Here is a 14,161-nt window from a genome sequence, read left to right on the forward strand (position 1 = left end):
TCCATCTACTCTGCTACAAGAATGTAAACAACATGAAAATGAAAGAAACAATGACGCAAACACACGTGTATGAAAGCTAGTAGAAAACAAATGGAAAAGTATTTAACCAAAGCATGAAAACAGTGCACAATCAATGAGCAAGGACACAACATGTGGTCAGGAAACGTTGATCAATCAAGGAATATTGCTAACTCAATCAATACCCATACAGTTACATAACAGCAGTACAGACCTTAGAGAGAGCAGAGCCTACACATGTTGACATGCAGTGTTTCTTCCATCACATAGGTGGAGGTGACACAGCTGGAGCTCCCAAACACTCACGCACACACACGATCCAACACACATCACACCTCTTCTCCACCGTATCCGTCCATGTTGCATGTGCACAACAGAGTCAGAGCAGCAAAAGCAAAAACACTTCCAACTCCCTCGTCTCTTTCTCTTTCTCTCCTCCACCCACTTCTCTCACTCTCTGCGATGTTGAAACACGTCCTCCTCGCCGAGCGAGTCTCTGCCACCTCTCCAACTCAACGCGCTCAACCCTGCCTTTCTCTCTTTCTCTCTATCCCTCCCTCTTTCCTGTCTTTTTCATCCGCACGGGGCATGCATTTTTAATTAATCACTTCCACTCATTTATTTATTTATTTATTTTGTGGTCTCCTTTTTTTTCCCTGCAGATTCCAGGCCTTAATCTCATGCAATCTGCTTGCCTGGCACACAAACGAGTCAGAGAGAAAAAGGGGGGAGAGAAAAAGGGGGGAGAGTGAAATACAAGACTCTAATTATCAGCTGCTACTTGAGTGAGAGTGTGTGTGTGTGTGTGTGTGCGTGTGTGTGTGTGTGTGTGTGTGTGTGTTTTTGTGCATGTGTGTGCATGTCAAAGGGATTTAAACTTGGTGTAATTAAACTGCCTCCAACATTAAAGAAATCTAACCACTGTGCTATCACACAGCCCGCCACAATTACTGTATTTAGGAGCCTGAAACACACACACACACACACACACACACACACACACACACACACACACACACACACACTGTGGTTATTTCTTCACCTCCGTAACCATTCTGTAACACCACATCAGCGTCTCATAAGGCCTCGTTATTCTGCTCTTTGTCAAGGCCGTGTGTGTGTATGTGTAGAGATGAAAGGTTGGAAAAGGATGACGGCAGAGAAAAGAAATAGATTGTGGGAGGAGGGGAAACAAGATGATGTTGAGCTGAACGAGATGACTAGATACGAAAGAACAAAAGAACGGCAGATTTTTTGTTAATTCCCGTTTAAACAAATGCTTCTTTTCTTTTTGTCTCTGCACCTAATTTTTTCGCCGGTTTCCTCTCGAACCACACATCGTTCTTTCTCTCTGTGTTCGCTCACTTCCTCTTTTCACACACTCCCACACAGAATCCTCTCAGAACATTGGAGTCTAGCCACTATCTCACCCATGCCTTTGTGTGTTTGAGTGAAGAGCGTCCTGTACTCACTCTAACTCGCTCTCATACTTCCACTGCTCCCTGCTTACACTCAGCGCCCTCCTGTGCTCTCACCTACTGCCTCAACATCTGTATCAACCACAGCTGTTCAAAAGCGAATCACTCTCTCATTAGTTTAGCTTCAAAGAAATACAACTCCAATCCCAAAATAGTTGAGACGTTGAGATGTTAGTTGAAACATAAATAGAAACAGAATGCAGTGATTTGCAAATCCCTTTCAACTTCTATTGAATACAGTACAAAGACCAGATATTCAATGTTCAAACTGATTAATTTAAATGTGTTTTGTAAACAAAATCTCATTCTGAATCAGATGCATGCAACATATTTTGAAAAAGTTGAGGTAATTAAAGACTAGGAAAAGCTCAATAAACACCTGTTTGAAACATTTGACAGGTAAACAGGTTAACTGATAACAGGTGACAGTATCATGATTGGGTACTACAGAGGCATCCTCGAAACATTCAGTCATCCAAAAGCATGAATGGGGTAAGCTTCACCACTTTGTGAACAAAACTGTGTGGGCAAATAGTCCAACAGTTTAAGAACAATGTTTCACAACAAACAACTGCAAGGAATTTAAGGATTTAACCATCTATAACCCATAATATCATTAAAGAAATTCAAAGAATCTGGTGAAATCTCTGTACATAAGGATCAAGGCTGAAAACAAACATTGAATGTCACTGACACCTTTGACCCCACTGCATTAAAAACCCATATATGCATGTATAAAGGATACTACATGGACTCAGGAATACCATTGTCTGCAAATACAGTTTGTCACTGCATACACAAATACAAGTTAAGACTCTACCGTGCAAAGTAAAAGCCATATATTAACAACATCCAGAAACACTGCCAACTTCTCTGGGGCCTGAGCTCAACTACGATGGACTGATGTAAAGTGGAAAAGTGTGACAAGTTCACATCTCAACCACCTTCTGTGACGGTGTGGGGGTGTGTTGGTGCCCATGGCATCATGGCTAACATGTCACATCTGTGAAGGCTCCATTATTGCTGAAACTTTAAATATCTTGTCTTTGCATTGTCTTCGACTGAATATAGGTCAAAATAATTTTGCAAATCATTGCATTGTTTTTTTAATTGACGTTTCACACAACATCCAAACTTTTTTGGAACTGGGGTCGTACAACATGCAGACTTTAGCTTACCTGCGAGGCCCGCCCTCTTCATACGGAGGAATGATGACCACTTTGACTGTGACCGACGTCCTCAGCAGGTCGATCATCTGCTCATGAGTCAGTGTCACTGCGGCCACCTTGCAGATCTCCACTAACCGACTGCCCTGCCTTAGTCCTGCCTGCCAGGCGAAGCCGTACTCCTCCACCTGCAGGAGACAAACCACACAAAAAAAGTCTTCAAACGACCCAGTTTATGTCGAGCCAAGAATCCTCATAGATGAGTATTTCAGTAGGAGGTCTGGTGTAGCAGATGGTCATCTGACGGTACCTCAGCCACAGTGCCGTCTAGGCGAACATGGAAGCCCAATTGTCCCAATCCGTTTCTTCTCAGAGTCATATCCACCGTCTCACAGCCCACTGTCAACGACTGGTGAGAAGAAGATATGATGTGGATTTAAAAGATTAGATTTACAGCATTATCACGTTCAATAAAATTGCCTCCAGTACACAGAAAATATCATGAAACCGCCTGAAAGGTGAGAGAGGATGAAGTCTGTAAAATACTGAATCTCGATTCTGGAAAATCTACCAGTCTCTAATATGCATTTATTTGGTATTTTTAGAAAGATTAACTCATATTTAAAATATTTAGTTTTCTCTTGGATTAACACAAAGCTTGCTGGCGTCCAGGAAATCTCCTTTTCCCAGCATTTAATTCATCAAATTTTCCAGGGATTATCACAATATGAAATGCATCTCATCAGCGAGTACATGCAGTTGCACCACGTCATTGGAAAAAGTGAGGTATGTGGTAACATAGAGCATGCTGTTTAATATTTGTTTTCATATTTTAATATGAATCTAAAAGACCTTGCTTATCATTTTGAAGGTTACTAGCTTTGAGCTGACAGTTTTTAAAACATGTACATAGCATTACATTATACACTGTCCAGGGTCATTCAAAAACGCTCTACTGTTTCTGTTGTGCTGTTCTTGCTCCTGAGTATAAAACGTCTTGAGTCTAGTATCTCTTGTATGAAAACCAAGGTCAATGGAAGATATAAAGAGCTGCATAGAAACCAGAGGATCTGCAACTTTTTAAATGTCAATCTATGCGTAATGTAAGTTTATATGATGAGTTATAGAGAAAGGTAATTGCAAAAGTATTATGTGAACTGCCCATCTATGTTGATGTCTAATTAATTTTGTTATAACAATCAGATAAGCTAAAAGTTACTTGTAAAGTTTATTTAGGTAGCACTTGTTGTCCTTTATCAGAGTCACATAAATAGAAACAAAATACTGAATTTCAAGGATGTCTGGGAAAACTTTCAAGTATGAAAAACAATACCCAATGTGAAAATCTTTTGAGCTTAATGCATCAAAGCAGACGTAACAGGGTACAACAGAGTCATGAAATGAAAACAATTCAACCAATTTTCAAGATAAAACTGTTTTCTACACTGTGGGGCTGCATGATCTCCTACATCTTAGGGTAGATGTTAAAATTGAGCTGGGTCCCTTTGCTAAAACCCAGTGGGACTTTTCCCATTGGACTTTGGATTGGTGCAGAAAATATGCTCTGTGGCAAACAAAAGTTTATTATACTTTACAAATGGACACCACTTTTATGATTTTTTGAAGGGTAAAATTGCCAGAAGTAAAAAGCTAATATTAGGCTATAAAAAACCTGCACCATGATACTATGACTTCATGTCACTGCCACTCTTTGTAGTCTCATTCAGTCACCTGCTAGTAATTGCTAACAAGGTGGTGAGTGGGGTACTTACTGAAGTATTTTATGTCATAGAATGTTAAGCTGTTTTAAATTTGTGTTAATCATAAACCTTATTTCAAGGCATCTACCATTCCATTCAAAATCCATTAAAAAAAACCACTGACTTTAAGATGATGGAACCCAAGGTGCAAATATGCAAACTTATTTCCAGGTTTCAGGACTCATTACTGTAGCAATCTAAGAGCACCAGTAAAGAAATGACAGAAAAAATATCTTAAAAATTGGCTTTTCAAATATTTGAGGAAGGAGATGCATTCAACAAATTTGTCTGACTTCAAGGATACACACAATACATTTGGGTGAGAAACACTAAATGTACGTGTAACTTTGTTTACAAGTAAACTACAGAGGGCACATTAAGCTCAAGTCATCCTGCTACTACACACAATGATCGCAAATACAACACGAGCTTTGTGTCTCAAAGGTCACAGAGATTAACATTTTCTGCTCTGGTGGTCACCATCCCACCGTGCTTAAACTGGAATAAACTCTCACCTTTAGTCTCTGCACCACCTCCCTGATGTCCTGCGCACAGCCTTCTGGTACCCGCACTGCGATGTGGTCTCCTCTGCCGTAGAAGATCTTCAGCGACAGCCGCTCCGGTGTCCAGCCGATCACGTCCGCACAGAAACAGTTAAACACCACCTCTTTGGTGGAACAGTCTGTTAGGAGGACGTATTCAGCCGACAAACCCAAGGCACAGGGCAGCTCCGTCCCACCTCCACTGAAGTCCTGGGCTTGGACCCTCCAGGCGACAGCACCCGCGGCCCCCAGCTCAGCTCCCTCTCTTGCCTTGGAGCGCTCGCGTTTTTTGGATGCGAGGGAGATGAGGTTGTTGAGCTTGCCGGCTGAGTCGAGTGGTGTGCTGCTGACGTAGTTCTCAGCCAGGTCGCGCAGGTATTCCTGCCGCGTTCGCGTTGCCATGGTGTGGAACTTCTCTGACTTGTGCGCTGCATTTTCTGCGTTGATAACTTTGGCAAGAAGGAAGTTACGGAAGGTTTCTGGGTCACGGAAGGTGACACCGCTGGGGATGGGTGGGCCGAAGGGAGGCACGTCCTTCATTCTTGTCACAGCAACACTGAAAGAAAAAGTGAGATAAGGCAAGATTAGTTAATCATAGTTTTGTAAAATATAGACATATGCTTGTTCTGTTCTTTTGTAATTATGTTTTTTATTGAGAGACTTTCATAAATCAGTCTGTTTAACAATGCAGACCTTTCTCATTGTTACTCTCATATATTTTTGCAAATATGTAATCACAAACTAAAACATTCAGCCACATTCAGAATCAAGCAAACTATATAAAAGAAACAACAAAACAAAAGAGTGGAATATTTTCTCTTTTTCATTTTTTTCTTTTGTTTTGTTGTTTCTTTTGTTAGTTTTCTTGACTCTAAATGTGGAATTAAGTGTTATTTTGAATAAACACCACTTGTTTACAGCATTTAATGACTTACTTAAGATGACAAAGGTAGGGAAATTATTAATCCCACTGTTTACATGCAAAAAAGTTCTGGTCTTGACATTTACCTGTAGCAGGTGCTTTCTGAGCAGGGGTTGTGCACACGGACAATAACAAAGACGTGCTGGAAGTGTGAGCGAATATTCTGAGGGGTGAAAGGCAGTGCTCCCGGCTCCTGAAAGATGATGGTGACAATGTCGTTCCCTATGTGCCTCTTCCTCAAGAGCTGAGGGGGGGGGGGGGAGAAGAGACAAAAATGACAAATTAATAAGCTAATATAACTGGCACTGACACAACTGACACTGAGTCAACGGTAGAGAAAGTCTGACAAGGGAAATGAGAGATTGAGACGCTTGTTACCAGACACCAAACAACAGCTCTTTATGTAATTTGTTTTTCTGCGATTCTGTGTGGGCTATTTGTGTCTGTGTGAGCGCCGGTTTGTCCGTCTATCTGTGTTGGTGTAGGAGACGTGGCACAGAGTCCAGGCTGTGTCTGTGCTGCGCCGCTTGCCAATCCTCTCTTCATCTGCAGAGGGAAGTGTGAAAGTACCAATTATGTAATTCAGCCCACTGTTTGGCCACAGATACTTCAGCATGGTGCCACAGGAGCATCCTTCACTCGCACCAACACTGCGGTTATGAAAATAAGATTAGATAATTATTGTGTTGATGCTGTGGTTACAAACATCAACCAGAATAGTTAGAATTGATCATTTGCAGAAAATAAATTTGGTTTATTTTACATTTAGGATTTTTTTTTTATGAACCTCTTGACTATTTTCTATTATAGCATCTATTCTAAAAATAATAAACACTGGTTGTGGTTGTGCAGGCCTAGTTTGTGCTCTCCTTTTCCTCTCTTCTGAGTATAAGAGCCTCCACATTTTCTATATTCCTCCTTCATCCCTCTTGTTCTTCCACTGCAGGTGGTTTTTAATGTCAGATGCTGCCACCTAGAGGTTCATCTGAGCCAGTGTACCTCCTTACTGCTGCAGCCTCTAAACCTCTGGATGGAGTTATTGTGCCATTTATAAAATTGCACTTATGAAGTGCTGAAACGTACTTTTAATTTTCTCAATCAAAACCCTAACAATAATTTTACAGGGCTGATACACCTTTTCCAAAATCAAATTCAAGCAATTTTCAAAATGTTTCAAGATGTATTTTCAACTTTTTCCAGCACCTTACTGCTGTGGTAAATTAAATATTTATATACATATTCTCAACATGATTATTTCATTTCTTCATCACATTAAATCAGATTTTTACAAAAGAACCTATATTAGGTTTTGTAATGGGATTCTACAGAAGGATAACAAATTAAAGGAAAATACCACAAAGTTTCATCTTTCAAAATGTGTCACCTGTCAACAGTCAAGTGTTTTCAAGGATTTCAGGCACCACTGTGTTTATTCGCCATTTACAAGATTTTTAACAGGATTATGTAACTGTCAAAAAAGCATGTTTACAGTAACAAACAATATATAGCTGTGTTTAATAAAAAATATAGGTCTCCAATTTCAGGCCTCAACAACAAGGATTGCCCACTTGCCTGAGGTGAGAACTACCCCAATTTGGCCAAATAAACCTAGCAAAAAGAAGTAAAGTCTTAAACTACTTTGATAATGATTGATCATTTAAGTAATTTTGGTTAAAAAAAGGCAGAAAATGTTGTTTTCAGCCTTTGAAATCTGAAGACTTCTCAATTTTCTTTATTTATTATGATATTTAACTGAATGTCTTTGCATTTTAGACTGACAGAACGAGACATCACCTTGGATTTTAAAAAACTAGAATGAACGTTTTTCACAATTTTATGACATTTCATAGATGTTGCAGCCCCAGATTAAACATGACAGTTAACTTTAGTCTTTGTTGTTTAATGACTGCTAATAAAACAATTTGTACAGGGGCAAGTCCACTTCTCTGATTGGGCGAGAGGAAAAAACAGTAAAGTTGAACACTGAATTCACAAGATTAATTCATGTTTGAGGAGGAACAAATGACTTCCCCACAGCCTGCACTATTCTGCAGTGATGCGCTGACACATTACAAAGTGTGTGTACACAAATCCCAAGCACCCACAGGACCTGTCTGTGCACACGTGTTCACCCGTGTGAGCCTCTCACGCACACACTTATGCAAACTATTAAAAATACACACACGCAAAATGCTATCTTACACACAGGTCACTCACACGCAGCCCACGTTGCCAAACACACAGCGCACCCAGGAGATCGTGTAGGAAGGGAGGCAGCTTTATTTCAAGAAGTGAAAAAAAGGAGGGAGAAAATAAAGAAACTACTCACTACTGAACCCCACCCAGCTCTGATCCAGTGAAAGAATGAGAGGGCAAAAGAAGAAGAAGCCAGTGAGAGAGAGAGGACAGGAAAACCAAGAAAACGAGAACAGAGACTATAAAGACATGAGAGGCCTGAATAAAAGAGGAAAGAGACTCTAAATGAAGAGAATGACACAAGTCACGAGTTTCCACTTGATGAATTCTTGCTGTGGTTTACGACCCGGAGGATTTAACAACCACAGGCAGACTTTGAAAGACAGTCATGGATGCATTTCTCAGCTGTGCACCCAAAAACCTGATCTGAGACCTACAGGCCTGTGTGATGCTGAAGGATTTAGGTCAGGGTGCTCATAAGCTCTTACCTGCTGGGGGTTGTTGGGCATGTACGGCAGCATGGTGGACACGTGGAACATGACCTCGTAGCCCTGGTAGGTGGTGTACAGGGAGTGGGTGCCCGTAGAGTCGGCTGGGGAAACAAGGAGGAGGACAAAAACATTTTAATTTCATGAAAGATGTATGACAGTGATTTTTAGACTTTATTTTTGTCTGTTTTATAGCACAACACACATGAGGTCACTCAGAAACACTGGATGATATCCACAGCAGTTGTTAGTCACAAAGTAGTACACTTTCATTTATCTTCACATTTATGCTTCACAATTGCATTTACCACAGTTTCATTCATCATTTACTTGATCACTCTTCCATGTCTTTTTCTAATCTTCAACTTAATGTCATATATTCCATACTGCATACGCTGTTTACCATATCTATGCATTGGTTCAGGGTGGGAGGCCCTTTCATAAGTCTAACTACAGATGACACTGTGATGCTGAATTAGGATGTGGAATAAACATTCTTGGCTTCATCTATCTGTTAAAGTAATGGATTTCTGTCCTTTAGACATACTGTAGGCCTCTTTTGCTTAGTGCTTTATTTAGGCATGAAAGGACTGTTAAGTGAATCTCCTAATACAATTTCCTCATTGATGCACAATTCTGCTTCCTATTTTATAATGTCTGACAGTTCACAAGCAAGATATGACAGGACATTCAGTTTGGTCTCATATTTTCTTCCTATTTGCTAACATGCTTTATCTAAAGCATATTGTTGTTTATTATTCATGATGCTAACTGCATGAAGAAAGAGAGAAAATGAGCTCATTCAACATTGTTTCATAATTTATTTAACTGTTTTTTTGTGTAAGCACAGGAGATGATAATTATGTGATACTTTTATTAGATTGTTTGGTGCGTGTTGCAGAGTTTTGGAGATATTAACCGCAGAGATGTCTGCCTTCTCTCTGACTGAATGTAACTAGACACTCAGCTTGTGGTCCTTTAAGTGCCAAAAAATACTTCTGGAAAAACTCAACAGCAAGGCTTCTTTCCAGAAATCATGACTTGGTTACTCAAGATAATCCACAGACAGATAGTTGTCAGTGGTTTTATTTTCTTTTTTACCAAACTACACCTGCCAACTGCAATACTGTGCAGAAGATAGTGTGCATCTACTCATGGACAAGAGGTTTGTGCTGTTGACACTGCTCGATATAAACATTAATGGTGTCCTCCTCAGCTGTAACCTCTCGTCCAGCAGTAGATGAATGCTTCCTTCTTTGTGGTGAGCAGCTGGTGGGTGTAGTTTGGTAGAAAGAAAATAGCTCCTACATGAAACTGCTCACAACAAGGTCTTTGGATTTTCTTGAGTAACCAGGTCAAGAGTTCTAGTAGGAGACAGTGCTGTTGAGTTATTCTAAGGTATTTCTTTGGTGCTTCGGGCACCACAAGCTAAATGCTATCTAGTTCCATTATATTGGAAAAGGGGCAGACATCTTTATGGCTGATCTCTCCAAAACTCAGCAACTCACATAAAAACAGTCTACATAGATAAATAGCACTATAGGTAAGAGGAAAAAAGTGTAGCTTTGATTTGGGGGTGAATTATCCCTTTAATGTAAACAGCCTTCAATCTGTACATGCCACGACGTAAATGCCAAACAAATCTTACTATAATAGGTCTGACCATCTACACTTTTATATACAACAGCAAAACATTTATGGAACGTAGTAAAGGGGTTTTAGTGAAAACTCACTCTTTGTGTCTAGCTGTGCAGCGTATTTGGTGAATCCTTTGAGAAGCACCTGCTCCCCCAGCAGCTCTAGGAAGGCAGAGAAGGCGGGTGACGCCTCCTCGTTGTTGTACATCTCCTCCTCTGTGCTCTGGCCAGCACGGCACAGCAGAACACCCACCTTGTGCTTCTGACTTAACTACAAGAGGCAGTGGAGAGATAACATTAACGTTACACAAACAGATGAAACACCACATTCAAACACAGCGGTCTGAACTGTGTGATTCCTCACAACTTCACGTCAAAGCAGCTGTTGCAGATAAAATCTATATCTGGATGCACTTTAACATGCACGTTGAGCACAACATCGTTGCTGTATAAACCACCACCCACACAAACAAAAACAAGCCTGTGACTGGCAGAACACCTCCACCTTGCACTTCAAACTCCATTAAATAAAAAGGTTAGATAACATGGCTACACATTAAAGCTTTTATGGTTTCACACTCATGCTCAAACACACCACACCCTGCTCCACTCAGCTTTCGCTGCCCTCAGTACAATTCTGTACTTTGCACAAACAATAATTCAGTTATACAGGTTTCAGACACTTTAATTCACCCTATTTGAGCATACTGTATGCCACAGTGTTTCTTTATCAGTTCATATTTTAACCAGCCTGACTTACTCTGACTCTATTCTTCAAACTGCTGGGACCAACTGTGAGATTTCCAGTTCTATTACACAAGTAAAAAAATAAAATAAAAAAAGCAAATGAAGTGTTTAACTCACCCCCTGTTCGTCCAGTTTGAGGAGCTGCTCTGTGACTTTAGGTGTGCTGAGCGCCAGTCTCAGACAGGAGACATTGAGGTCAGGGACGACCTGCTCCAGGACCTCCTTGAGTGGCAGACCCCGCACCGTGCCGTGCCTCCCTGTAGACGCCACCGCATCCTCTAAAATGGAGCCTCGCAGGGTCACAAGCTGTATGTGGGGAATGAAGACAATGTTGTAAACCTGGAAGCAGTGCATTACAGAATTTTAGGACTATAAACCTGCGAAATCACACTGTTGTGTATAATTGTCTTGTATCACATATACTGGCTATTTTAATTGTAAATTTATTATCATTTAACTCATTTTCTGTATTCTACTAGTTAAACAAAGTAAAAATACAGGTAGAAAGGTAGTGCTGACTCAGACCAAGCCTGAACAAACAGTAACAGATGAGAGGCACAGAACACATGTAGTGATACTATTGATAAGGGGCAGCATGATGTGATTTGATTTTTCAGTTTTAGCAATTTTTTATTTTGCACTTCCAGCTCTGCCATTGCTAGACTATCAAGCCTCGATTTGTAAAAACCACAGATCATTGGTTTTAATTTCCAAATGTTGTTTATATTCTTAATTTTTTATTTAGTAAGGTAGTCTTTATGGTATCAAGTGTAACATCTGGTAAACTAGGCTGCTTTGTCTTTCAAGTGTTGATTTGACTTCAGACACAGGCTGGACACCACAAATAGGCGGTGATGAAGAGAAAAACAAATGCTGGGGCAATTGCTGATCCTGCCTTTCAGTTCGATTCTTGAAATTGAAAAATTAATTTAGATCGATTTTGGATTTAATATTGAAATTGTGACATCCCTACTGTTGATATTAGCATACCTGTCAACATTAAGTTTCAAAATACAGGAGTTCTTTTCAACAGGGGTGGACAGTACACAAATAAGTAATAGCCTGTGCCATTAGTAGCAAAAGGCATGAACAGTATCCTGGTGACTAGGAGGCAGAAAGAAGAGGTCTGCTCTGGCATTCTGACCCACTGATTGATTGATTGATTCTGACCTATTGCAGGTTGCCAGGCTGTGATAAGAAATAGGGTGAAATTGTTTGTAGAGTATTGTGTGTGTAGATTAAATTTCACAGGTGATCTAGCAACTTGGGTCACATCAGACAAACTTACAAAACTTATGGATCCATGTACGATTTTTCATGATAAAGTTTGAAGGCCATGCAAATTTCCTGGGAAAAACAACAAAATGGGAGCACCCAGAGAGATAGCCACGAAATAAGAAACCTGGGTAAAACGGGCATGTTGGCAGGTCTGGATATTAGGATAAATGTATAGGGAGAGGTCAGAGGTCGGGCTCAGCCACAGCAAAGTACACTCTGGAGATGGAGGGGTTGATTATTAATCGCCTGGGAGCTTGAAGTAGGTCCATCAGATGAGGCTTCGATCTCTCTACTCATAATAATGCCCTGCTGCCCTGAAGCCGCGCGCGCGCACACACACAAACTCACACACGGTGAAAGTGCGCTCTCTGTGTGGAGGATTTTAAGTTGCACTGTATTGTGAATTAATATTCTGCTCAGTATTGTGCTGCCACAGAGTGCTGCTCCCTGGTGAGGGGAAATTGACCTGCTTCAAAACAGTGAGACTATAATAACCTCAGATACAGTCAGGAGGAGTGGGCTGTTCCTTCACACCGCACTCACACACACACGTACGTACACCTACACACACAAATGTGTCTTCATTAAAAATGCATGGCAGACTCTGGAGCTGGCAGGGGCCAAAGAGACAGTTGAACCTCAGAGACTTGTGTGTGTGTGTGTGTGTGTGTGTGTGTGCTGCAGAGAGATGGAACCTGATTGACACACAGAAGCTGAAGTTATGGAGCGGCCGTTTCAACTCGTGGGCTTCTGTGCGACACTGGAGTGAGTGAGTGCGACATGCTGAGCGGGAGGGCTGTGTGTGAATAAATGTGTGTTAGAGGGAGAAAGAAAGAAGTGGAGAAAGAGGAAGTCTCTCCACCTTGCTGTGTCAGCACTGCTGCACAGAATTAAATGACAGACTTTAGGGGGACGGATATTTGAGAGCAGCTGCGGCTTGAGTGGGAGAGAATAAAGTCTGCAATCAATCTCTTTTTTGTGTGTGTGTGTGGGAACAGTAGGCCTGGCTATGCTGGTTGTGTCTGTTAGCTGAGCTCTGTGTACTTAGATGGCGGAGAGGCTCCATTGTTGTAGCAGAGCTAAGGTGATGAGGCCAGGCAGCCATGTAATCCAGCTAAAAACAACACAGCCACACAGACCAAGACACGACATGAACACAATGATCAGAAGCAAACTTTGCTGTTTGTTTCTGTGACCTTGACAACACTACACAGGTGTTAACAAAACATTATAGAGACCTCAGACCTCTCTAACAACACTTCCCACCACACAGCAGGCTCGAGCACAGGGGAAAAAAACTACAAGTAATGTCACAGCAATGCTAGTTAAGTTTCTTCCCTTCTGCAGATGGCTAACTAACTAACTAAGTCATTTATTCATAACATAATCATTTTCTTCAGTCAGCTTTGTTTCTATATTATTGGGAAGCAGCTTACTTGCTTATAACTACCAACAGCTCCCCCTTTTCCCTCCAAACCTCATCCTTTTTGAGGATATCCATATTAAAATGGTGCTGCAGATCACACAAGACATGCCACTTCTCAGTCTCATAAACCTGTCTTTCATCCTCCTTGTTGACTGCTGACTAGTGGGGAACCAAAACTACAACTACTTCTAGTTGACAGACACAGTGTATGAAATGACAAACAAGACTTTCACTATATTTGTGAAAGGTCATTGGTGTTCAACTAATAATTACTTTTGCTACAGATGAATTTGCCAATTATTCTTTGGATTAATTGATTAGTACTTTTGTCTGAAAACTGAGGAAAAATGCTCATCAATCACAGTTTCCCGGAGAAACCAAAAGTGACCAAAGTGACACATTCACGTCATGCTTTGTTCAACCATCAGACCAAAACCCAAACAGCGTTTCTGCAGGTTCAACAAGTTTCAACAAGATAAACGTCCTTTCATGTCCACACTGGC

At 40.9% G+C, this 14,161-nt stretch overlaps 1 protein-coding gene across 3 annotated transcripts in view; it reads right to left on the reverse strand.

The window, feature by feature from the left end:
- sipa1l3 (signal-induced proliferation-associated 1 like 3) overlaps positions 1 to 14,161 on the reverse strand; it is a 93,227-nt gene that overhangs the window by 15,523 nt on the left and 63,543 nt on the right. For all 3 annotated transcript variants that reach the window (XM_084717744.1, XM_084717743.1, XM_084717745.1), the window contains 7 exons: positions 11,072 to 11,260; positions 10,304 to 10,478; positions 8,571 to 8,674; positions 5,973 to 6,130; positions 4,938 to 5,520; positions 2,973 to 3,071; positions 2,675 to 2,850 (listed from right to left, as the gene is read on the reverse strand). In XM_084717744.1, coding sequence (XP_084573870.1) covers positions 2,675 to 2,850; positions 2,973 to 3,071; positions 4,938 to 5,520; positions 5,973 to 6,130; positions 8,571 to 8,674; positions 10,304 to 10,478; positions 11,072 to 11,260 — 1,484 coding nt within the window. The remainder of the gene's footprint in view (positions 1 to 2,674; positions 2,851 to 2,972; positions 3,072 to 4,937; positions 5,521 to 5,972; positions 6,131 to 8,570; positions 8,675 to 10,303; positions 10,479 to 11,071; positions 11,261 to 14,161) is intronic.

The sequence above is a fragment of the Lutjanus erythropterus genome, chromosome 4 (genome assembly GCF_056507025.1).
Source record: "Lutjanus erythropterus isolate fLutEry1 chromosome 4, fLutEry1.hap2, whole genome shotgun sequence".
Lineage (NCBI taxonomy): Eukaryota > Metazoa > Chordata > Actinopteri > Lutjaniformes > Lutjanidae > Lutjanus > Lutjanus erythropterus.